The sequence below is a fragment of the Tachysurus fulvidraco genome, chromosome 17, assembly GCF_022655615.1.
Source record: "Tachysurus fulvidraco isolate hzauxx_2018 chromosome 17, HZAU_PFXX_2.0, whole genome shotgun sequence".
Lineage (NCBI taxonomy): Eukaryota > Metazoa > Chordata > Actinopteri > Siluriformes > Bagridae > Tachysurus > Tachysurus fulvidraco.
The window spans coordinates 25,924,197-25,949,196 of record NC_062534.1 but is presented as its reverse complement, the minus strand read 5'-3'; the positions used below and the strand labels follow the sequence as shown (position 1 = coordinate 25,949,196).

Here is a 25,000-nt window from a genome sequence, read left to right as displayed (position 1 = left end):
CACACTAGATGTTTTTATGCTTGATTTAAAGACTGAATTGCCCCAGCCACTGATCGTGGGGGTGTGGCCTGATTTGAGGCTTGAGGTCTCATTTGATTATTTGTTAAATTAATCCTCAAGCTGATGTATGTGTGGTGTCAATACAATTGAGTTGGAGCCTCCCTGATCTCTTAATTGTAAAATTTTAACCATTTATAATCAGAAAGGTTCTGTAAGAATCCTCAGAATAGCCAATGAGAACAAGCAGCCTGGGAAGCGTCACCAAAAGGATGATGCGTATGTTTACAGCTCACAAACACAGCACAGGACAACCTGAGCCTAATGGAGCACCTATAATGTCTCAGCCAGGAGTTCACAGATATTATTGTCTCCTTTTTTTCTGTGAGTTTCTGTGAAATCTCATGTCTGTGGAATCGTCGTCTTCCAGTCTGGTCGAACATCGAGTTTTTCTGTTTGGAGGATTATCATGTCAAAATGTAGTTGGAACTGTCCTTGTCTGTGGTATCGTCTAGTCTGTAACCAGCCTAATGTGACTACAGGTTGAAATGTCTCCTCTCCTCAGGCTGAATCCAAGCAGAATTATGTTTGCGGCCCATTTTTGTCTTTAGAATAATATAATATATGGCTGTGCCTCAGCGGTTAAGGTGTCGGGCTACTGATTGGTGGGTTGTGAGTTGAAATCCCACGACCAATAAGGTGCCACTGCTGGGCCCCTGAGGAAGGCCCTCAACCCTATTTTGTATAAATGAGATGAATGTGAATCAATCTGGATATGAGTGTCTGCCAATTGCTGTAAATGTAAATCACTTGCTGTGTCACAATGTTTACTGCACAGGGCTGTTTAATGACCATGATGATGTCAGTGTTGTGTTCATTCATTCATCCATCTTCTACCGCTTATCCGAACTTCTCGGGTCACGGGGAGCCTGTGCCTATCTCAGGCGTCATCGGGCATCGAGGCAGGATACACCCTGGACGGAGTGCCAACCCATCACAGGGCACACACACACTCTCATTCACACACACACTCACACACTACGGACAATTTTCCAGAGATGCCAATCAACCTACCATGCATGTCTTTGGACCGGGGGAGGAAACCGGAGTACCCGGAGGTACAAACTCCACACACACAAGGCGGAGGTGGGAATCGAACCCCCGACCCTGGAGGTGTGAGGCGAACGTGCTAACCACTAAGCCACCGTTTATATATTGTTATTTTACATTAAATAAATTAAGGTCATATATAGGTAATAATAAATATAAATATAATAATACATAATAATAATACATAATAATAATAATACATAATAATAATACATAATTTACACAATTTAATTTAATTTATAAGTTAATTTCCATAATAGACTTCAGACCTCAGACGCTGTTTAAGTGCTGACTGACTGAGCTTTCAATACAAACCAGTAACTATATAATGGCTCCATCTAGTGACTAAAACCTTCTGTACCATAGCTCCAATGACTAAAGACACTCCGGAGTGGGATTATAAATCCTTATAAACACTGAGAGTGGGATTATAAACCATTATAAACACTGAAAAGAGGGATTATAAATCATTATAAACACTGAGAGTGGGATTATAAATCATTATAAACACTGAGAGTGGGATTATAAATCATTATAAACACTGAGAGTGGGATTATAAACCATTATAAACACTGAGAGTGGGATTATAGATCATTATAAACACTGAGAGTGGGATTATAAACCATTATAAACACTGAGAGTGGGATTATAAATCATTATAAACACTGAGAGTGGGATTATAAATCATTATAAACACTGAGAGTGGGATTATAAATCATTATAAACACTGAGAGTGGGATTATAAATCATTATAAACACTGAGAGTGGGATTATAAATCATTATAAACACTGAGAGTGGGATTATAAACCATTATAAACACTGAGAGTGGGATTATAAATCATTATAAACACTGAGAGTGGGATTATAAACCATTATAAACACTGAGAGTGGGATTATAAATCTGTCCTTTTCCTTGACATACTCATGTTGGTTTCTTCTATACAATATCAGAAGAATTCAGCCGTTCCCACAGGCTGCTAAGGTACTTTTCAGTTTTTTGTGTTTTTTTTACTGCACATGATGTAATAGAAAGACCATCCAGAGTTCCTCTGTAACCAGAAAGCTTACTTCTGCCTGTCTGTGGTCCTGGTACAAGATCTTCTGTGTGTCAGAGTGTATTCTGTTGCTCAGGTCTGATCTGTGTGCTCAGTTTTCTGTGTTCTGTTGCTCAGGTCTGATCTGTGTGCTCAGTTTTCTGTGTTCAGCCGGGCTCTAAATGCTCACTGCTCTCAGTGATCTGTTGCTCAGGTCTTGCTCTGCATTAGAAGGGAAACTAATCGAGCAGGATCAGTGTGCTGTTTAGCGGCCGGCTCTCACGCAGACATGGTGAGGTTTAATAAATATTAAATAAACTTTACTTCAGTTTTTGTGGCGTTTTAAGTTGTTCTGCGGTTAAAGATCAAACTGTAGAGACTCATGGACCTGTAAATAAGGTCATTTTTAACGTGTAAACACTAGCTAAGTATTTATTATACAGCGTGAGTAAGCGTTTCCTTAGCTAGTGTTAGCGGAGGTGCTAACATGCTAACAGAGAGCACACACACACACACACACACACACACACACACACACACACACACAAAGATCATTCTGGTCTCTTTGGGTTTCTATACAAAATCAATTAAAATATATTTTACTGAAACTTTCAGGTTAAAGTGAGGTCTTTATTCGTGTTCTTGTAGTTAGCATGATGCTAGCTCAGCAATTAGCATTAGCTTCTCGGTTAATTTCCGGTGTTTTATTTACTTTCTGTATAAATTACTTCTCACTGTGTGATTAAATGTGCAGGTTTCTGATCGTTTATTATTACAACTTAAAGATTTAGTGTAAAATTCAGAAGAACACGAGATTGTGTCAGAAATCTTTCTGCTTTCACTTTCACACCATTCACTATTCATTATTATAACTTATTAAAGTGAGAAAGTCCACAATGAGTTAATAAAGTGTTAATAACTAACCGTCCTAAAGTGCAGTGAACGCGTCATTAACTGCTTCATATAACATCAGATTTATTTATAAAGATGAATTGCGTTAAGAAAATCTTTTTTTTTTTACATTTATTTGTACAGTTTTTGGGTGAATTATGTTTTATTCTATTATGCGTGTTATTGTGTGTGTGTGTGTGTGTGTGTGTGTGTGTGTGTGGTGATTCCCCCTACAGTTCAGAAACCAGTACGATAATGATGTGACGGTGTGGAGTCCTCAGGTGAGCATCCTGGTGACGGGTGGAGTTAGTGTTATGGACGGGGTTAACGGGTGACCCGGGTGTTTGCTCACAGCACTAAGCTCAGTGGGGAAAATAAGCATTTGTGTCCAATTCTGCAGAAAATCAACAAATACATAGCAACAAATCCATCTGATACATGAAAATGTGCAAGTCATGAATATGAATGTGTTTGATGTGTCAGGGGCGAATCCACCAGATTGAGTATGCCATGGAGGCGGTGAAGCAGGGCTCAGCTACTGTGGGGCTCAAATCACGCACTCATGCAGTCCTGGTGGCCTTAAAGGTATTTAACTTAACATTTACACTACAGATCCTCAACACTTACATCCCCAACACTAATGCCTCATCACTGACATCACTGATGCCCTAGATAGGGGCAGAGTGCACACTACTAATATGCCCTCTTCAGCAGTCCATATTGTTTATAAATAAGTGCCCCTTCCCATAGTATACAAGTGTGTTTTAATGTTTAAGATTGCGTGTGTGTTTGTGTGCTTCAGAGGGCTCAGTCTGAACTCGCTGCCCATCAGAAGAAGATCCTCTATGTTGATAATCACATTGGTATTTCTATCGCTGGACTAACTGCAGATGCTCGACTGCTCTGGTATGATGATCGGTTTAAATCTCATCACACAGTTGGTGCTGTTCAGGGTCGAAATCTCTTATTAAACACCTGACTATCAATTTGCTCAAATACCCTCACAGTGTGCATCATGCACAGAGATAGAGAGATAAAATAAAATAAAGAATTTACACATTATATTTACACATGTTAACTCTCTCTCTCTCTCTCATGTCCTGTAGTAACTTCATGCGTCAGGAGTGTCTGGATTCTAGGTTTGTGTTTGATCGTCCACTTCCTGCGTCTCGTCTCGTCTCGCTCATAGGAAGCAGTATCCTTTATCTCTCACACTCGTTCTTACACACCTTTATCATTTTGTGTGTGTAGTGTAAAATAGGCTGGGGTGAGTTGGAGTTGTGTGTGATGTTCTAGGGCAGTTACAATGTACATTAAGGTGCAAAAATACTTAGCTATGTGTGTAGCAGCTATGTGAGTGGAGTTAAAACATCTGGCTTGTGAGTGGAACTGCAATGAACAGTGATTTAAACACTGACAAGTTCTCTTTAAACATTCTGCCATCTGTATGAATGATGTCATGATCTATATCTCTAATCTTACACACACACACACACACACACACACACACACACACACACAGCTACTAATCTAGAACATCCACAACACTGTTAATTAAAACAGTACTTCTCTTTCAAATGTATGGTTTTTACAAGCAACGCTGTAAGTGATCATAGGGTACAAGGTGTGTGTGTGTGTGTGTGTGTGTGTGTGTGTGTGTGTGTGTGTGTGTGTGTGTGTGTGAATCAGCCTTTAACATGATTGCAGTGTTACATACACTTAACACAACACTAACTGAAGGTCCATGAGTGTGTGTTAAACATCTGTTGTTGTGTCCTTGAGTGTTAAATCAGAAACTCAGATCCCCACTCAGCGTTACGGAAGGAGACCCTACGGAGTTGGCCTTCTGATTGCAGGCTATGATGTAAGTTCACTGCAGACACACACACACTGTATAAACACACACACACTGTATAAACACACACACACTGTATAAACACACAACGCTGTATAAACACACAAACGCTGTATAAACACACAAACACACACACACTGTATAAACACACAAACACACAACACTGTATAAACACACAAACACACAACACTGTATAAACACACAAACGCGGTATAAACACAAACACACAACACTATATTCTACACTGACACACACACTAACACACACAGGACATCTGTATAAATGTCTCTTGTGTCTCTGACTCAGACGTTCTGACATTAAAACAAGTCCCACTTTAGTTTGTGTTAATAATTAACTGAAAACTTACAAATACAAAACTGAAATAAGCAGAAATACGACAGATTTACTGTGTAAATGAAGTGTGTGATTTATGCTATATATATTTTAGCACAATAAAAATGTAAACATGGAGCTGCAGGGGTCACGACCTGCTATAGTTTAATTCTCATTATAACATGTATGGGGAAAAAGTTACAGTATATAGTACAGTATAAACAAAGTATACAGTAAATGTGTGTGTGTGTGTGTGTGTGTGTGTGTGTGTGTGTGTAGGACATTGGACCTCACATCTTTCAGACTTGTCCGTCTGCTAATTACTTTGACTGTAAGGCCATGTCCATCGGCGCACGCTCACAGTCTGCACGCACGTACCTGGAGAGACACATGGAGCGCTTCTCTGACTGTAAGAACACACACACACACACACACACACACACACACACACACACCTGGAGAGACACATGGAGCGCTTCTCTGACTGTAAGAACACACACACACACACACACACACACACCTGGAGAGACACATGGAGCGCTTCTCTGACTGTAAGAACACACACACACACACACACACCTGGAGAGACACATGGAGCGCTTCTCTGACTGTAAGAACACACACACACACACACACACCTGGAGAGACACATGGAGCGCTTCTCTGACTGTAAGAACACACACACACACACACACACACACCTGGAGAGACACATGGAGCGCTTCTCTGACTGTAAGAACACACACACACACACACACCTGGAGAGACATATGGAGCGCTTCTCTGACTGTAAGAACACACACACACACACACCTGGAGAGACATATGGAGCGCTTCTCTGACTGTAAGAACACACACACACACACACACACCTGGAGAGACACATGGAGCGCTTCTCTGACTGTAAGAACACACACACACACACACACACACCTGGAGAGACACATGGAGCGCTTCTCTGACTGTAAGAACACACACACACACACACACCTGGAGAGACACATGGAGCGCTTCTGACTGTAAGAACACACACACACACACACACCTGGAGAGACACATGGAGCGCTTCTGACTGTAAGAACACACACACACACACACACACCTGGAGAGACACATGGAGCGCTTCTGACTGTAAGAACACACACACACACACACACACACACACACACACCTGGAGAGACACATGGAGCGCTTCTGACTGTAAGAACACACACACACACACACACACACACACACACACACACCTGGAGAGACACATGGAGCGCTTCTGACTGTAAGAGCACACACACACACACACACACACACCTGGAGAGACACATGGAGCGCTTCTGACTGTAATAACACACACACACACACACACACACACCTGGAGAGACACATGGAGCACTTCTGACTGTAAGAACACACACACACACACACACACACCTGGAGAGACACATGGAGCGCTTCTGACTGTAAGAACACACACACACACACACACACACCTGGAGAGACACATGGAGCGCTTCTGACTGTAAGAACACACACACATTCCCATTTTCAGTGCAGAGAGCTGAGCTTTATTTGTAGTGTAACATGTTTGTGTCCTGCTTCCTCACACTAGTCATGTTAAACCAGCGTAACCATGGCAACTTGAAGTAACTGAATTTGTGTCTTACGGGTGTGTGTGTTTACAGGTAACTTGAATGAGTTGGTGCAGCATGGCCTGTGTGCTCTCAGAGAGACTCTACCTGCTGAACAAGACCTCACTACCAAGGTGACGTCTCTCACACACACACACCACACACACACGCACACACACACACGTATGGGTAGAATGTATGAAGATAAATGAAATTGTAGTAGAGTTAGAAGGCAGTGTGTCATGGTGTCTAACACACACTAAACTGAATTAAACATCTCCAGGACGGCTGTTGTATTTTACACTCACAAATATACATGCTATATTTATGCTCAGTGTGTGTGTGTGTGTGTGTGTGTGTGTGTGTGTGTGTGTGTGTGTGTGTGTGATTTTCAGAACGTGTCCATTGGAATTGTGGGTAAAGATCTGGAGTTTACCATCTACGATGATGATGATGTGGCTCCGTTTCTCGAGGGATTAGAGGAGAGACCACAGAGGAAGGTAAGAACTTTAACTCTCCTCTTTATCTTCATCAGATGATTGTGTGTGTGTGTGTGTGTGTGTGTGTGTGTGTGTGTGAGAGAGAGAGAGAGAGAGAGAGACCGAGGACAGAAAGAAAAATAACTTATTTATTTACTACTACAGCAGTGTGCAGCCTTCTCCCTAAAGTGCACTACATAGTGAACGTGCTTCTCCAGAGTAGGGACTAGTGAGAACAGGAGGTGGGTTTAAACAGGAGCTGAAGAACAGAACAGAAGGAGGCAGAAACACACACACACACACACACACACACACACTGGTGTTCAAACACACACACATTTATTTATCTGTAATAAACTGCTGGAGGTCAGAATGATGTGGTTTTTGTGCAATAAAGACTCCTCATTTTAGAAATATTCATTATCATGATATTTAATAACTCTGTGTGTGTGTGTGTGTGTGTGTGTGTGTGTGTGTGTGTGTGTGTGTGTGTGTGTGTTCCAGCCTGTCCAGCCTGCGGATGATGCTGCTCCAGCTCCCTCTGATGAGCCGATGGAACACTGAGAACCTGAATTATTTTCCTTCTTCACATTTAAGGAGCTTCAGCGTTCGTCCTAAATTTAAATCCATGCTTATGTTTTTCTATCTGTACTGACGACAGGCCAATAAAATACATTTCCAACATTCCTCTGTTCCGCCGTCATGTAAACATCTGATGTGACGTCCGATCAGTGTTCTGTTCAAGATAAACTAATGCAGTTCCACAGTTTGAACACCAGGGGTCCCAGTACAGAGCGCACACTGGTCACAAGATCACGTGCTTGTGAAGTCCAGTTGTGTGGACTGCAACAACCAACACTTTCTACTTCATACACTTACATAAGCAGTTAAAACATCTGGAACACCACAAGCTCTGATTCTATCCCAGTTCTCGCTCCAGTCACGTGATTAATATTATACCATCGATGATGTTCCATGAGTCTTATTGGCTGCTCGAGTTTAATTAAGCGCTGCTCTTTTTGTAACACAAGTCAGAATGAGTTTTATTTATGGTTGTTTGTTTCCTGACAGTCGTGTCCCTTTTACTCCTCTTTATTTGTTCAAGTTCTACAAGATAAAGAGGAATCATCAGCATGCAAGATCACGTGAACAGAAATGACACGTGGTGAAAGTGAAGCAGCATGCAAACAAAATTAAGTGCAGAAATTGTCAGGATCAGCGTTTGGAGCCATCAGTGAGAGGATTCAGTTCCTTGGGTGGTTCCTCTTGTGCTCCTGCACCTGATCACGTGTCCTCCTGACAGTACTGTGTTCCAGCTCTGGATCTCAGACTGCTCCATCATCATCTCTGTACAAATCTCTTCCTCTTCCTCACCTCCTGCATCACCACAATCATTTCTCTCACAGCCGTCCATCCATCTGTCTGTTCGTCCCGTCTCCTCGTCCGTCTGATGGTGGATGGGGCAGCAATGAGAACTCCAGTGTTTCAGCATCTCCTCAGGATCATCTGATTAGACACGGCGTCATCAGCTCATCTTATAGTTTATACATTTTTATAACACACATCTGAAGCTCCGCCTCACTGTCAGGTTTATTACAATAATGTGTGTGTGTGTGTGAGAATGGAGCAGATAAGAGTTTTATTTATATATTATTTATATCACTTTATTTGTATAGCACTTTTAACAACAGACTTTTTCTCAAAGCAACTTTACAGAAAAGTAAAAAAAAAGTTAATTATATTAATTTATTATTTCTTGCCTGGAATGTTTGTGTGAGCACTGAACAAGAAAGGGTTAATAGTAGTGTGTGTTTTACAGAGCGGAGTGAGAGAACTCACCTATAGACTGATCACACTCCGCCTCAGGAGGAAAACTGTCTAATAAACGTCCCTCCTGCATCACCCGAGTGATCTCTCTGAGCTGGAGCAGCAGCTTCTCCTCCTGATCCACACTCACACACTCTGCTCTACAGCACACACACACACACAAACCACATCAGAAGGACAATCACAGACAAATGTGTGTGTGTGTGTGTGTATGAGAGATGTTTGAGTCTCACCTCCGTGTGTCTCGAGCTCTTGATACGATTCTCTCCATCACCTCCTCCGTCTCCTTCAAACGTTCCTGCAGCTGCGTCAACTCGAAATCCGCTGAAGACAAAACAACAGAACAGATCCTGAAACTTTGTGTGTGTGTGTCTGTCTGTCTCTGTGTGTGTGTGTGTGTCTGTCTGTCTGTGTGTCTGTCTGTCTGTGTGCGTGTGTGTGCTGTACATGTTTAATTCTCTACAGTAGACCTTTGGATAAGTGATGATTCTGAGACACGTTCACATTCAGCTTGTCGTTAAATCACTAGATAGTGTTTTTAGTTAAACACAGTTTAAACCAACCACTGAGTCGCTCCGTCTTTTCATTTGTCTAAAAGTTGTTTAATTTCCAATAATTATTTTATTTTCTATACATTTGAAGCTTACTGATTTTTCTCTTCATGTTCTCTGATCTCGCTGCAGGAAATCGGCTCTCGTGAGATTTATTCACTTTCCTTCTAGATGTGATCTGTTTAAGAAAAAACAGAAAGTATTAAATTATAAACACACACTAAGAGCCGGGTCTCGTCTCAATACAGTGTGTGTAAACAATGTGTGTTTGTGTAAAACTTGACCTTGAAGATAATGTAGAGAATATAGAGCAGGATTCCGAATCCGTAAACAGGAATGATCTGTCCTGCCAGGTTGGATTTTCCTGCCCCTGCTGTGCTGCCTTTAGCCCTGGAGATGGCTTCAGACTGATGAGCGCTGTTCCCTCCTGCACCTCGAGGGGGCGCCGGTACTGACTTCCTCTGGAGCATAGGAGGGAAATGAGCTCCTGCATACACACATTGAATATTTTATCTGACCGTACATTCACTGTGCTTGTGTGTGTGTGTGTGTGTGTGTGTGTGTGTGTGTGTGTGTGTGTGTGTGTGTGTGTGTGTGTGAGAGAGAGAGAGAGAGAGAGTGTGTTTGTGTGTGTGTTTGTGAGAGTGAGTGAGTGTGCGAGAGTGTGTGTCAGCTGTATGTTCTGGTGTTTATCAGTAATCAGGTCTGAGCTGAACTCAGAGTTTATGATGACCCATTAGTTCCTCAGGAGCTCTCGGCTGCACTGTTATAAACTGTCGTAGAAAGGACATTATTTACATTATTTACTGTAGAGCGTCACCCAAATTGGGATGAGGTTCACTTCTGAGTCTGGTTCCTCTCAAGGTTCCTCTTATCATCTCAGGGAGTTTTTTCTTGTCGCCGTCACCTCAGGCTTGTTCATTAGGGAATTGTTAAAAGCGCTATACAAATAAATTGAACTGAAATTTACCCTCAGCACTGACTGGATCTCTGTGTGTTATTATAAATAGTGAGGTGTCTTTACCCTCAGCACTGACTGGATCTCTGTGTGTTATTATAAATAGTGAGGTGTCTTTACCCTCAGCACTGACTGGATCTCTGTGTGTTATTATAAATAGTGAGGTGTCTTTACCCTCAGCACTGACTGGATCCCTGTGTGTTATTATAAATAGTGAGGTGTCTTTACCCTCAGCACTGACTGGATCTCTGTGTGTTATTATAAATAGTGAGGTGTCTTTACCCTCAGCACTGACTGGATCTCTGTGTGTTATTATAAATAGTGAGGTGTCTTTACCCTCAGCACTGACTGGATCCCTGTGTGTTATTATAAATAGAGGTGTCTTTACCCTCAGCACTGACTGGATCTCTGTGTGTTATTATAAATAGAGGTGTATTTACCCTCAGCACTGACTGGATCTCTGTGTGTTATTATAAATAGTGAGGTGTCTTTACCCTCAGCACTGACTGGATCCCTGTGTGTTATTATAAATAGTGAGGTGTCTTTACCCTCAGCATTGACTGGATCTCTGTGTGTTATTATAAATAGTGAAGTGTCTTACCCTCAGCACTGACTGGATCCCTGTGTGTTATTATAAATAGTGAGGTGTCTTTACCCTCAGCACTGACTGGATCTCTGTGTGTTATTATAAATAGTGAGGTGTCTTTACCCTCAGCACTGACTGGATCTCTGTGTGTTATTATAAATAGTGAGGTGTCTTTACCCTCATCACTGACAGGATCTCTGTGTGTTATTATAAATAGAGGTGTCTTTACCCTCAGCACTGACTGGATCTCTGTGTGTTATTATAAATAGAGGTGTTTTTACCCTCAGCACTGACTGGATCTCTGTGTGTTATTATAAATAGAGGTGTCTTTACCCTCAGCACTGACTGGATCCCTGTGTGTTATTATAAATAGAGGTGTCTTTACCCTCAGCACTGACTGGATCTCTGTGTGTTATTATAAATAGAGGTGTCTTTATCCTCAGCACTGACTGGATCCCTGTGTGTTATTATAAATAGTGAGGTGTCTTTACCCTCAGCATTGACTGGATCTCTGTGTGTTATTATAAATAGAGGTGTCTTTACCCTCAGCACTGACTGGATCCCTGTGTGTTATTATAAATAGTGAGGTGTTTTTACCCTCAGCACTGACAGGATCTCTGTGTGTTATTATAAATAGTGAGGTGTTTTTACCCTCAGCACTGACAGGATCTCTGTGTGTTATTATAAATAGTGAGGTGTCTTTACCCTCAGCACTGACTGGATCCCTGTGTGTTATTATAAATAGAGGTGTCTTTACCCTCAGCACTGACTGGATCTCTGTGTGTTATTATAAATAGTGAGGTGTCTTTACCCTCAGCACTGACTGGATCCCTGTGTGTTATTATAAATAGAGGTGTCTTTACCCTCAGCACTGACTGGATCTCTGTGTGTTATTATAAATAGTGAGGTGTTTTTACCCTCAGCACTGACTGGATCTCTGTGTGTTATTATAAATAGAGGTGTCTTTACCCTCAGCACTGACTGGATCTCTGTGTGTTATTATAAATAGTGAGGTGTTTTTACCCTCAGCACTGACTGGATCTCTGTGTGTTATTATAAATAGTGAGGTGTCTTTACCCTCAGCACTGACTGGATCTCTGTGTGTTATTATAAATAGTGAGGTGTCTTTACCCTCAGCACTGACTGGATCTCTGTGTGTTATTATAAATAGTGAGGTGTCTTTACCCTCAGCACTGACTGGATCTCTGTGTGTTATTATAAATAGAGGTGTCTTTACTCTCAGCATTGACTGGATCTCTGTGTGTTATTATAAATAGTGAGGTGTCTTTACCCTCAGCATTGACTGGATCTCTGTGTGTTATTATAAATAGAGGTGTCTTTACCCTCAGCACTGACTGGATCTCTGTGTGTTATTATAAATAGTGAGGTGTTTTTACCCTCAGCACTGACTGGATCTCTGTGTGTTATTATAAATAGTGAGGTGTCTTTACCCTCAGCACTGACTGGATCCCTGTGTGTTATTATAAATAGAGGTGTCTTTACCCTCAGCACTGACTGGATCTCTGTGTGTTATTATAAATAGTGAGGTGTCTTTACCCTCAGCACTGACTGGATCCCTGTGTGTTATTATAAATAGTGAGGTGTCTTTACCCTCAGCACTGACTGGATCTCTGTGTGTTATTATAAATAGTGAGGTGTTTTTACCCTCAGCACTGACTGGATCTCTGTGTGTTATTATAAATAGAGGTGTCTTTACCCTCAGCACTGACTGGATCTCTGTGTGTTATTATAAATAGTGAGGTGTCTTTACCCTCAGCACTGACTGGATCCCTGTGTGTTATTATAAATAGTGAGGTGTCTTTACCCTCAGCACTGACTGGATCCCTGTCTGTTATTATAAATAGAGGTGTTTTTACCCTCAGCACTGACTGGATCTCTGTGTGTTATTATAAATAGTGAGGTGTTTTTGCCCTCAGCACTGACTGGATCCCTGTGTGTTATTATAAATAGTGAGGTGTCTTTACCCTCAGCACTGACTGGATCCCTGTGTGTTATTATAAATAGAGGTGTTTTTACCCTCAGCACTGACTGGATCTCTGTGTGTTATTATAAATAGTGAGGTGTCTTTACCCTCAGCATTGACTGGATCTCTGTGTGTTATTATAAATAGAGGTGTCTTTACCCTCAGCACTGACTGGATCTCTGTGTGTTATTATAAATAGTGAGGTGTCTTTACCCTCAGCACTGACTGGATCCCTGTGTGTTATTATAAATAGAGGTGTCTTTACCCTCAGCACTGACTGGATCTCTGTGTGTTATTATAAATAGTGAGGTGTCTTTACCCTCAGCACTGACTGGATCTCTGTGTGTTATTATAAATAGTGAGGTGTTTTTGCCCTCAGCACTGACTGGATCTCTGTGTGTTATTATAAATAGTGAGGTGTTTTTGCCCTCAGCACTGACTGGATCTCTGTGTGTTATTATAAATAGTGAGGTGTTTTTGTCCTCAGCACTGACTGGATCTCTGTGTGTTATTATAAATAGTGAGGTGTCTTTACCCTCAGCACTGACTGGATCCCTGTGTGTTATTATAAATAGTGAGGTGTCTTTACCCTCAGCACTGACTGGATCCCTGTGTGTTATTATAAATAGAGGTGTTTTTACCCTCAGCACTGACTGGATCTCTGTGTGTTATTATAAATAGTGAGGTGTCTTTACCCTCAGCACTGACTGGATCCCTGTGTGTTATTATAAATAGTGAGGTGTCTTTACCCTCAGCACTGACTGGATCCCTGTGTGTTATTATAAATAGTGAGGTGTCTTTACCCTCAGCACTGACTGGATCTCTGTGTGTTATTATAAATAGAGGTGTTTTTACCCTCAGCACTGACTGGATCTCTGTGTGTTATTATAAATAGTGAGGTGTCTTTACCCTCAGCACTGACTGGATCTCTGTGTGTTATTATAAATAGTGAGGTGTCTTTACCCTCATCACTGACTGGATCTCTGTGTGTTATTATAAATAGAGGTGTCTTTACCCTCAGCACTGACTGGATCTCTGTGTGTTATTATAAATAGTGAGGTGTCTTTACCCTCAGCACTGACTGGATCTCTGTGTGTTATTATAAATAGTGAGGTGTCTTTACCCTCAGCACTGACTGGATCCCTGTGTGTTATTATAAATAGAGGTGTTTTTACCCTCAGCACTGACTGGATCTCTGTGTGTTATTATAAATAGTGAGGTGTCTTTACCCTCAGCACTGACTGGATCCCTGTGTGTTATTATAAATAGTGAGGTGTCTTTACCCTCAGCACTGACTGGATCCCTGTGTGTTATTATAAATAGTGAGGTGTCTTTACCCTCAGCACTGACTGGATCTCTGTGTGTTATTATAAATAGAGGTGTTTTTACCCTCAGCACTGACTGGATCTCTGTGTGTTATTATAAATAGTGAGGTGTCTTTACCCTCAGCACTGACTGGATCTCTGTGTGTTATTATAAATAGTGAGGTGTCTTTACCCTCATCACTGACTGGATCTCTGTGTGTTATTATAAATAGAGGTGTCTTTACCCTCAGCACTGACTGGATCTCTGTGTGTTATTATAAATAGTGAGGTGTTTTTACCCTCAGCACTGACTGGATCTCTGTGTGTTATTATAAATAGAGGTGTTTTTACCCTCAGCACTGACTGGATCCCTGTGTGTTATTATAAATAGTGAGGTGTCTTTACCCTCAGCACTGACTGGATCCCTGTGTGTTATTATAAATAGTGAGGTGTCTTTACCCTCAGCACTGACTGGATCCCTCCGTCCTCCTCCTCCTCCTCCTCCTCCGGATAAAAGCAGTTTCGGTAGCAGCAGCGCGACACAAACACACACACACGAAACCACAGTCATCTTCTGAAACGTGGTCATGGACATGATGAAGTTTAAGTATTTTAGCTTTAATTCCTTATTTTATAAAAAAAAATAAATAAGCAGACATAATGAAGCGCCGCATCTCCCATCCTCCCCGCTAGTGGACACGGCCTCAGCCAATAGGAACACGAGGAGCGTTACTACGTCATCGCGGATGCCGGAAGTAACTGTATGGACTCCCCCTCACCGGCAGGTGGCGCTGTGACCGCGCGCTTTATACAGACACAGATCCCGTATTTACTCGCGAGATTTCCGCTTCTTCTTCCTCTTCACCGTCGCCTCCAAGATGGTAGGTTCTGTAGTGATGTTGTTGTGTCGGACAATCCGCTGTAATCCTGTGTGTGAGGGCCACGAGACTGTGTGTGAACTGTGCAACACAGTGTAGTGTGTGTGTGTGTTAGTGTCTCTGTGCTAGTTATACACACAGGTGGAGTTTATAGGCACTTTGTGTTTGTGTGCTGACGCGCGTGTAGCGGCGCTGCTGAGGGAACAACTTTCTGTTATAAACACACAAAAGGGTTGTTATTAACCTCTGGGGTTAGTGTTAGGGTGTGTAGTGGTGTAGGTGTAGGATGGGTTAGGATGGGGTGGTGTGTGTGTGTGTGTAGCGTATTGTAGTGTGTGTTGTAATGTGTGTGTTTAGTGTATATTGTCTTATTGTGTAGTGTATTATAGTGTGTGGTGTATTATTGTATAGTGTGTTATAGTGTAGTGTATATTGTCTTATTGTTTAGTGTGTGTGGTGTATATTGTCTTATTGTGTATTGTATTATAGTGTGTGTGTGGTGTATTATAGTGTGTGTGGTGTATTATTGTATAGTGTGTTATAGTGTAGTGTATATTGTCTTATTGTATAGTGTGTGTAGTGTATTATAGTGTAGTGTGTGTGTGTAGTGTATTAGTGTATTATATAGTAGTGTGGTGTGTTAATGTATAGTGTTAGTATATTGTATAGTATAATATTGTCATGCATTATAATGGTTTATAGTGGTGTAGTGTTATAATGCATTATAGTGTAGTCTGTGGTCCTTTATAGCTATAACATGACTGTCTGAGAAATAAAGGTATTTATTTTGATGGTAACGTTATGATGGGTTTATTTAGTTAGACCTGATGTTACAGAATGTTTCTGTACCAGACTTTAGTGCTGTAAAGAGTTTTACTGCAGTGTGAACGTTGTTATTGGTCGGTTTGTGATGACATCACTGTCAGCGCCGTTTGTGATGACATCACTGTCAGCGCCGTTTGTGATGACATCACTGTCAGCGCCGTTTGTGATGACATCACTGTCAGCACTGTATGTGATGACCTCACTGTCAGCGCCGTTTGTGATGACCTCACTGTCAGTGCCGTTTGTATTAAGAGCTCTTATATATTTCAGCCTACCAGGAACTCAAAGACCAGGAAGCTTCGTGGTCACGTGAGCCATGGCCATGGTCGTGTGGGTAAGTGTGGAACTTTTACCTTTTCTCTCAATTTAAATGTCTGTGTTTTTAGTTGTTCATGACTCTGTGTGTGTGTGTGTGTGTGTGTGTAGGTAAGCACAGAAAACACCCTGGAGGTCGGGGTAACGCTGGTGGTCTGCATCACCATCGAATCAACTTTGATAAATAGTAAGTGAATAAAAATGATCTAGTACAGAACTGAACCATTCTAATGCAGTGGGGGTGGATATTATTACCCCAAGCTGAGTGTGGAGGGTTTTAACTGTGTGTGGTTTTTCAGCCACCCAGGGTACTTTGGAAAGGTGGGTATGAGGCATTACCACCTGAAGAAGAACACCATCTACTGCCCCACCATCAACCTGGACAAGCTGTGGACGCTGGTCAGCGAGCAGACCCGGCTGAACCACGCCAAGAAACCTGAAGGCCCCGCCCCCGTCATCGATGTCGTCCGTGCTGTGAGTACATCAGTCCAAGTCCTGGGGGGAGGGGACACTAGTGTAGTGGTACAGCATCTACATGTGGGCACAAACAGTGCAGTCTGTCAGTCATCCTGTGCAGTAACAGCACACACACATGACCATGTGACTTCCAGTGCAGGTGCAGATTCATCAGTTTGGATCAGATTTAGTGACGTGACGTACGGCTAAGTGCAGTGACCCAGACTCAGTATTTGTGCGCTGCATTTAACCCATCCAAAGTGCACACACACACACACCGTGAACACACACCCGGAGCAGTGGGCAGCCATTTATGCTGCAGCGCCCAGGGAGCAGTTGGGGGGTCGGTGCCTTGCTCAAGGGCACCTCAGTCGTGGCCGGACTGAGACTCGAACCCACAACCTTACGGTTACTAGTCAGACTCTCTAACCATTAGGCCACGACTTGCCCCATTTAGGATTAGAATGTTAAAGTGAATGTTAGTGATGGCAGCTTTCTCTGTCCATACGAGTGTGTGCTCCATCTCACACACAGCTAAAACCCAGTGTCTTTACTCTCTGCTCACTCACACAGCTCTGTCAGGTGTGTGTGTGTGTGTTTGTGTGTGTGTGTGTACTTTGAGAAGCTCTGTGTCCCTGTGTGTTAGTGTTACAGGATCAGACTTTAGTGACTTGTCAGTTTAAGGCAGTGTGACGTGTGTTAAGTTACTTTATAAAATGGTTGATGACTGAAATGTGTGTCGAGCTGCAGGAGTTCAGACTGGAGTCGTTCTGTACTGAAGGACAGAGAGGAGTTACGCTCTTTAAATAAATAACTAAACTAACTTCCTCTTCACGTGTACAGTGACGTCTCCCAGGGACATGTGGTGTTCACAACATCACGCAGGAGACCGATGTTACATCAGTGACCTGAATAATGTCAGGACTGTGCACTTGGGTTCAAACATGACCGATCTCTAACTCACTGAGTCACAGGTAGCTGTTCAGGGAACCGTGATGAAGTGGGAGGAGCTTCAAGCCTAATTAAGCTTTGGGTTTATTTCATACGTTTATATTGTGACCATGATCTGGGATTGGGGGGTTTTTACTGGTCCACACTTTTAAGAGGGAAAAATTATCATATGGTTCTGTGTGTGTGTGTGTGTGTGTGTGCGTGCGTGTGTTTCAGGGTTACTTTAAGGTGCTGGGTAAGGGTAAACTGCCCAAACAGCCCGTCATCGTCAAGGCCAAATTCTTCAGTCGTCAGGCGGAGGAAAAGATTAAAGGAGTGGGCGGAGCCTGTGTTCTTACTGCATAACATGATGGCTGTTTTTGCAAAATAAACTATTAAAACGAATTGTTCCCTGAATATTTTGTCTGTTTTTTATAGTCCGTGTGTGAGCATCACGAGCAGGGTTTATTGTTTATTTCCTGTGTAATTTTCCCAAAAATTTTTATTTGTTCAGCTGAATAGTTGAGAGGTCAGTCTTTAAGCCACACCCACAAATGTCTGAGAACATTAGTGTAGTGTCGCAGTCAGTGGTGTCGTGACTCCTGATCAGAGTAACTAGTGCTGTGATGAGGCTGAAATCCTGACTGATCTGCTTCACCAATGTTATTCATATGTAGTTACCAACATATAGTTGCAAAAGCAGACCTGCCAACCTGTACGCATTTTGTGTAGCAGATACACATTCAGACATCACAGTACGCTGCTATGATTTGTCACTTCATACGCATTGTAAAAAACGCTGATGCCTTTGAGTCCAACTGTCTGTGCATTTGTGCACCAGGCAATGTGCCTATGTGTGTAACCGCATTGGGCAGCAACCTGGGACAATAACTCGACCAATCAGAGCGCCAGTTTAAAACTCTTCAACGCTACAAGCGGAGAGCCGTCAAAACGGATGTGGTTTTCATCTGTCTCTGTCCTTCTTCAGTTCTTCTTACAGTGACTGTTTTTTACAAGTGACGACTTGACGTTTGGCCAGAATTGTGAATTTCATCCATTTTAATAATCCTGCCGAACCACAGGCGTTGTTAGACTCCTTTACTGGGGCCCAAGTGTGTCCCAAGTGTCTGGTGTTGTGCCTCAAGTTTAACTTTTATGCACAGATCAAGTTTTACTTTATTTTATATGGAATAAAAAGTCAATAATAATCGTACGTAATTCAAAGCATTCGTGTGTAAATTTTAATTTTGCAGTCGGATCCCAAAACCTACGACCACGACAGTTTACAGATACGAGATTTTGTGTGTTTGTTCAAATACAACTCCAAAATGTACGACTATGACAGTTTACACACAACGCTTGTGTTCACAACACCTCTTTTTCACACAAAACAACTGTCGAACAACTGTGAAATACGTCATCACATTCACAGGCATTACTATCCGAGGGAAGATGAATCGATTCCACGAAGTGCGCATGCGCCCCGCCCTCTTTCACCACTGGCGCCGAAATGGCTTTTTATTACATATAAAATAAAGTAAAACTTGATCTGTGCGTAAAACTTTTGTTACCGGCTCCTGTAGATCACATCTGATGGACATCAGATTGTTTTGTGAAAAGCAGGGAAATAGGAGCAGAAAGTAGAAGTGATGAGGGAGGTGTTAATATATGATCAGCCAGACAAAACCATAGTGAAGTCTAGAGTCCTGCATTATTACTGAGAACATTAACACGTGTGTGATGTCAGATATGAAGTTACTGTTTAGTTCATTAGATCTAATTTATGGCAATACATAAAGAGTATTAGATATTATACACAAACGATCATGAACATAACGTTATACTCTTTATTTTAGTAGCAGCCAAGTATTGTTATTGTACATTCTGTACATCAGTACTGTAAAATACAAATCTTCTTACATGCCATTTGTGCCTTAAAACATATTAATAATGTACAAAGTGTTTTCATGCAAATGTGTGTGGAAACCTATTATGTAAAACATGAGGATGATGATGATGTGTGTGTTGTGTGTGTGTGTGTTGTGTGTGTTGTGTATGTTGTGTGATGTGTGTGTGCCTTGCAGTTAGTAATACACATGATGTCAGATGAGGATACTGACAGAGAGGGAAGCAAATCTAAACAGAAGCGAGTATAAACCCCTCAGAAGTTCCTGACCCGTGTTGTGTCTCAGGTTTAAGTTTTACGCACAGATCAAGTTTTACTTTATTTGCCAGTATTTATGAAGGAAAAATGTAGTAAAAAGTTGTGATGTGTGAGCTTGTGAACTTAATCAACACTGACCAGCAAATGTGCCTGACCTCACGCCGCGTCGATGCAGTAAGTTGCTACTCAAAAAATTTTTCCAAGGTTGGCAGGTCTGCAAAAGTATTCACCCCCTTTAGCAAAGACAGATCTACTTTATTGATCCTGCAGGAATTTCAAGAACAGCAGCAGGTTTTGAGGCCATTGCCCAGTGGAAGGTAAACCTCTGTCCCAGTCTCAAAGCTTGGGTGGATTCAAACCAGTTTTCTACAAGAATTGCTCTGTCTAATGCCTTCAATTATTCCTTTAATCCTGACCGGTTTTCTGGTCCCTGCAGGAAAAAAGCAACCTCACAGCTTGATGGTGCCACCACCACCACCACCACCACGCTTCACACAGCGGATGGTGTTCTCAGGGTGGTGGAAAGTGTGGGGATTGTCTCACATGGCTTTTTCCTTGATGGCCAAAAATGTAATCTGGTTAGTGTTGTGCAGTCGGTCACATGCGCTTTGGCAAACGCCGTGTTTCCTGTTGGTGTTTAGACCGTGGCTTTTTCTGGCCGCTCCTCCACTGGTCCCGTGGATCTCCTCATCTCTGCTGTGGATCTCTGCACGGTCCCTTCAGTGGATTCTTTGGGGATTTTGTTGCATCTCTGATTAATGCTCTTGTTCCATATCGTAATGCAGAAAAACCAGACAAACCCCAAGGGGGTAAATATAATTAATAGAATCATTCTTTTGCAAACTGCTTTTAACAATTCACATTGTCTCAAAAAATTAAATGGTGATCATATATTAAATATTTAGTTTTTAGAAAATTAATATCAAAATTCATGTTTCATGGAAGTCTGGGGTCAAAAACAAGGATATAAAACAAAATAATCTGTATGTGTTTCTGGAACAGCAGCAGCTGTGTTCTAATTCTGTAATCATTCACTTCTCCTAAAGTGCGTCACCTTCATCACAGATAAAGTTCACTATTTATTCTTTGTTTTATTTTCACAGCCACACTAATGTTGAGTTCTGGGTTTAGTCTGATACCTTATGGTTTCCATAGTAACAGCTCGTGTACAGGACAAACTCCACTGAGAATAAACTGCTGATGGTGAAGATTTCTGTGAGGAGAAATCCTACATCCCAAATCTCCCCATCAGGAGTCAGCAAAGCTCCAACACTGGGTTTAATAGTGACAGCAGGACAGACGTCAACCCTGTGGTCTAAAAACCAAAGCCCTTTGAATAAAATGATCTGATGTCCAGCAGATAACGACTTCTCTTAGTTTAACTTCACTCAGTGTCTGTAAACTGGCTGCTAATCTCACTCGTCTGTTCTCCATTAACTGTCAGTACTTATAATGTTTGGTGGAAAAGCAGATGGATTTCTTGAAAAACTAAAATCTTTGGCTTTTAATCGAACTTCAGTGGAAAACATTCATCTCTCTCTGTGTGTGTGTGTGTGTGTGTGTGTGTGTGTGTGTGTGTGTGTGTGTGTGTGTGTGTGTGTGTGTGGTGTGTCTGAGTGTGTGTGTGTGTGTGAGTGTGAGTGTGTGTCTGAGTGTGTGTCTGAGTGTGTGTGTGTGTGTGTGTGTGTGAGTGTGAGTGTGAGTGTGTGTCTGAGTGTGTGTGTGTGTGTGTGTGTGTGTGTGTGTCTGAGTGTGTGTGTGTGTGTGTGCGTGTGTGCGCGCGCTTCTTATTAAAACCTCAGCACTCTGTTCACTGTTAAAGTAAAGCTCAATGCAACAGGAGGATGTAGATGTGTGGAGACGATAGTGTTCAGACTGCGCCATCTAGTGGCAACAACTGAGACGGAATTGCAGGAAAAATGAGAAATGAATGGTATTTAGGACGATGTGGTAAATAAGAAGCCTTTATATTTGCTATAACACAAAACAGCAACTAACTTATTTTACCAAAAATTAAATGTAACAAATAAGACTGGTGTTTTTTAATTAAATAAAAGACAAGAGATTGGTAAATTACGGGATTGTGGGATGTTTTCTAGTTGCAGTGACACTAGTGATAGTGATGTGATTTTAGATGTGCAAATTTTTGTCTTTATTTTGATATTTTTAAACAATAATCACAGCAAGAGTACATTGGAGTCAACACAAAGAGAGGAACAAGGGGAAAGCGTGCATTACATTAAGTATTGGAACACAGCCCAAGTTTTAGGAGCTAGAAGGTTAAGTCGATGCATTCAGCAAAGTTTTTTTTCTCTATTGTAGTGCATTTGGAACTAGCGGAGGTGGTTTAAGATCTAGGGCAATATTGCAAGTCACTATAATCTAGGGCACAACATTTTAGGGCACAGCGATGTGGAAGGGACTTCCGGGCACGGAGTCGTCGCCCCATTTCACGATGACGATGTAGTTGCCCTTCTCCTTCACCGTGTACGTCACGTTGTACAGTTTGTTGCCCAGATGCTTCACATAGACGTCTTCACACGGCGTCTTGGGACCATGAACCCCCACCATGAGCATGTTTGTACCTGCACACACACACACACACACACACACACACACACAAATAAAAGAAAATTTTTGAAATAATAATAATAACAATAATAATAATAATAACAACAATAATAATAATAATAATAATAATAATAATAATAATTTTGTGAGAATAGGAAATGAAAAGCGTTGGAGTTATGGACAGGATCATGGGCAGGGTTTAGGATGTTTATTAAATTATAATTATGAAGCTCCACCTGAACCCAAACCCTGCCCATAGACATTAAATCCTTTGCCCCTCTGCCCCTGTTCCCCTCTGCCCCACTGCCCCTTTCCATCAAAGTATTATTCTAAGAATAAAAATCCAAATGTAAAAGTAATGGCAATACAGTTGCTAAGCAAAGACACAGTGACAAAGAGTGTGTGTGTGTGTGTGTGTGTGTGTGTGTTACCTGCTTTGCTGCAGTCTACAGTGAACATGTTCTGCGTGTTGATGAAGGCTCGGCATAGCCCCGCCCCCTGGCACACCACCCTGCTGGCGTCAGAGGGCAGAGACACACTGGGTTTGGAGCTGAACGTTGAAGCCCTCGAGCTCTGACACATGGACTCCACCAACACTGAGGATGTCTCATGAAGACTGTGTCCTCCTGACAGACGAACACCTGCAACACACACAATTATCATGTGTGTGTGTCTGAGTGTGTGTGTGTGTGTGTGTGTGTGTGTGTGTGTGTGTGTGTGTGTGTGTGTGTGTGTGTGTGTGTGTGTATGTGTGAGAGAGAGAGTGTGTGTGTCTGAGTGTGTGTGTGAGTGTGTGTGTGTGTGAGTGTGTGTGTGAGTGTGTGTGTGTGTGTGTGTGTGTGTGTGTGTGTGTGTGTGTGTGTTACCTGTGACTCTGGCTTTAAATGGACTGCCCACAATGTGTTGTGGTCCTCCATATTTGATGGAGATCAGGTAGTTTCCAGGTGCCATGGGTGTGTACGTGACCTTGTAACCATCCACACACTCTGCACAGTCCATCTTCACCTTGGAGGGGCCGTCGATGATGACAGACAGAGCACCAGAGCCGGCATTACTGGTGTTCACCACAAACTCCGCAGGAACACCTGAAGGAACACAAGGTCATTAGATAATAAGGGGGAGGAGCTTGAGATGAGATGAGTGACGTGGCCTTAAAGCTCTGACTAATTTAGCATGTAACACTACAGTGATGTGACCGTGCTGATGATACGCCGCTGTACACCCACTGAGGTGTGTTCTGTACCTGTGCAGCCCGTTTGCAGTCCCGCTCCGTAAGCCGACACCAGACCAGGATCTCCGGTGTCTCCCGTGTCTCCCACTCGCACGTTAAAGGGGCTGCCGGGAATATGGCTGCCGTTAAATTTCACATCAATCGAGTGCACGCCGTTCTCACGAGGGATGAAACGAATTGTTGATTTATCTGAAACGTAAAGAATGTGTGCAAATTTTCTGTTTATAGAAAATAAATTAATAAAATGAAGCTGCATTAAATGTCAGTGATGTTCACTAGTGAAGGAGGCGGAGTTTTCTTTTGGTCCCATTACATCAAAAAGGAGTAAAGTAAAAGAATAATAATAATAAATAAAAATAAAAACCATACAAACACCACCATCCCCCCATCCCCCCACCATCCCCCACCCGTTTGGACATGCTTCATCTGGACGCCGAAAAATAGCAACCAATGGGCAGGGTTACAAATTTTCTCCCAGATAGTGGACATTATACTGAAATAACCAGACCAATAATTATATAGTGATGGACACAAAAACCACGTAACTCAGGTGACATTGTGAGTTCGAGCATCTGTCACTTTTGTCCTCAACATCTGGGTAAATTTGAGACAATCTATATTTAGAAAAACGCAGCTTATAAATGACCTTAAACTGGATAAGTGTGAGCCGAGCACACGAGCCTTCGCCTCGAACCCCAAACCTCCCAAGCAGCTTTTGTTTTGGACGTAATTTGGTCACAAAAATCCAGAACACGTTTATAAATGTCAGAAACAGCAGAAACCTTTTTGTCGTGATTTATAAGTAAACTAACTTTCCCACTGTTGGAGAGGTGGAGCTGAGGGAAAGCCTTTAGACTTTAAAAATATCTAAAGAGCTGGTTGGCGTGAAGCCGATATGATGACGATAAATTAGCAAAACTATTAAAAAATCCCTCTGAGTAAAAGTCCAGATAACGGTGTAAAGCTTCGCTATGCCACAGACATGAAGGGGAAAGATGAGTTACATAACGGACCTAAAACAGAAGCAGTTACTCACATGAAACGTTTCCTAAATTAATGCCATTTTAAAGTGTGAAATACAACAGAAAGTTTAACATA

The 25,000-nt window shown here is 42.1% G+C and overlaps 4 protein-coding genes across 9 annotated transcripts in view; 2 read left to right on the top strand and 2 right to left on the bottom strand.

The window, feature by feature from the left end:
* Positions 1–2,317: 2,317 nt before the first annotated feature.
* psma1 (proteasome 20S subunit alpha 1) lies at positions 2,318–18,245 on the top strand. 3 transcript variants are annotated; one of them, XM_047802374.1, is made up of 11 exons: positions 2,318–2,434; positions 3,270–3,314; positions 3,517–3,618; positions 3,836–3,939; positions 4,140–4,228; positions 4,827–4,897; positions 5,501–5,630; positions 6,898–6,977; positions 7,239–7,343; positions 7,488–7,564; positions 7,827–8,006. In XM_047802374.1, exons 1-10 carry the CDS (start codon positions 2,432–2,434, stop codon positions 7,521–7,523), a joined length of 765 nt encoding a protein of 254 aa, XP_047658330.1. In that variant the 5' UTR covers positions 2,318–2,431; the 3' UTR covers positions 7,524–7,564; positions 7,827–8,006. The 3 variants fall into 3 exon arrangements, with proteins under 3 accessions (XP_047658330.1, XP_047658329.1, XP_047658328.1); XM_047802373.1 differs by lacking the exons at positions 7,488–7,564; positions 7,827–8,006 and adding an exon at positions 17,589–18,245 and having other exon boundaries at positions 7,239–7,418; XM_047802372.1 differs by lacking the exon at positions 7,488–7,564.
* Positions 5,501–15,247, bottom strand: ric3b (RIC3 acetylcholine receptor chaperone b). Its single transcript, XM_027160906.2, has 7 exons — positions 14,992–15,247; positions 9,985–10,187; positions 9,797–9,878; positions 9,383–9,473; positions 9,162–9,289; positions 7,017–8,828; positions 5,501–5,676 (listed from the first exon to the last, which is right to left on the bottom strand). The coding sequence occupies exons 1-6, from the start codon at positions 15,125–15,127 to the stop codon at positions 8,554–8,556; spliced, it is 915 nt and encodes a 304-aa protein (XP_027016707.2). The 5' UTR covers positions 15,128–15,247; the 3' UTR covers positions 5,501–5,676; positions 7,017–8,553.
* On the top strand, positions 15,334–18,353 carry rpl27a (ribosomal protein L27a). The gene is made up of 5 exons (XM_027160913.2): positions 15,334–15,413; positions 16,506–16,569; positions 16,662–16,737; positions 16,850–17,024; positions 18,174–18,353. Exons 1-5 carry the CDS (start codon positions 15,411–15,413, stop codon positions 18,300–18,302), a joined length of 447 nt encoding a protein of 148 aa, XP_027016714.1. The 5' UTR covers positions 15,334–15,410; the 3' UTR covers positions 18,303–18,353.
* A 3,872-nt stretch (positions 18,354–22,225) lies between these two features.
* Positions 22,226–25,000, bottom strand: part of LOC113651940 (filamin-C-like) — a 32,335-nt gene continuing 29,560 nt past the window's right edge. For all 4 annotated transcript variants that reach the window (XM_047802333.1, XM_047802334.1, XM_027160905.2 and 1 more), the window contains 4 exons: positions 23,915–24,091; positions 23,538–23,756; positions 23,103–23,312; positions 22,226–22,685 (listed from right to left, as the gene is read on the bottom strand). In XM_047802333.1, coding sequence (XP_047658289.1) covers positions 22,498–22,685; positions 23,103–23,312; positions 23,538–23,756; positions 23,915–24,091 — 794 coding nt within the window. In that variant the 3' untranslated portion in view covers positions 22,226–22,497. The remainder of the gene's footprint in view (positions 22,686–23,102; positions 23,313–23,537; positions 23,757–23,914; positions 24,092–25,000) is intronic.

What these genes read in the sequence shown, in the direction of transcription:
- rpl27a (XM_027160913.2), top strand. An exon ending in CGAATCAACTTTGATAAATA is followed by an intron (nt 16,738 to 16,849) that starts GTAAGTGAATAA and finishes GTGGTTTTTCAG; the next exon opens with CCACCCAGGGTACTTTGGAA. An exon ending in TCATCGATGTCGTCCGTGCT is followed by an intron (nt 17,025 to 18,173) that starts GTGAGTACATCA and finishes CGTGTGTTTCAG; the next exon opens with GGTTACTTTAAGGTGCTGGG.
- psma1 (XM_047802372.1), top strand. An exon ending in GCAGATGCTCGACTGCTCTG is followed by an intron (nt 3,940 to 4,139) that starts GTATGATGATCG and finishes CATGTCCTGTAG; the next exon opens with TAACTTCATGCGTCAGGAGT. An exon ending in CGTCTCGCTCATAGGAAGCA is followed by an intron (nt 4,229 to 4,826) that starts GTATCCTTTATC and finishes GTGTTAAATCAG; the next exon opens with AAACTCAGATCCCCACTCAG.
- ric3b (XM_027160906.2), bottom strand. Translation starts at nt 15,127, where the DNA reads ATGTCCATGACCACGTTTCAGAAGATGACTGTGGTTTCGTGTGTGTGT. An exon ending in TTCTCTACATTATCTTCAAG is followed by an intron (nt 9,879 to 9,984) that starts GTCAAGTTTTAC and finishes TTTCTTAAACAG; the next exon opens with ATCACATCTAGAAGGAAAGT. An exon ending in GAACATGAAGAGAAAAATCA is followed by an intron (nt 9,474 to 9,796) that starts GTAAGCTTCAAA and finishes TTTTGTCTTCAG; the next exon opens with CGGATTTCGAGTTGACGCAG.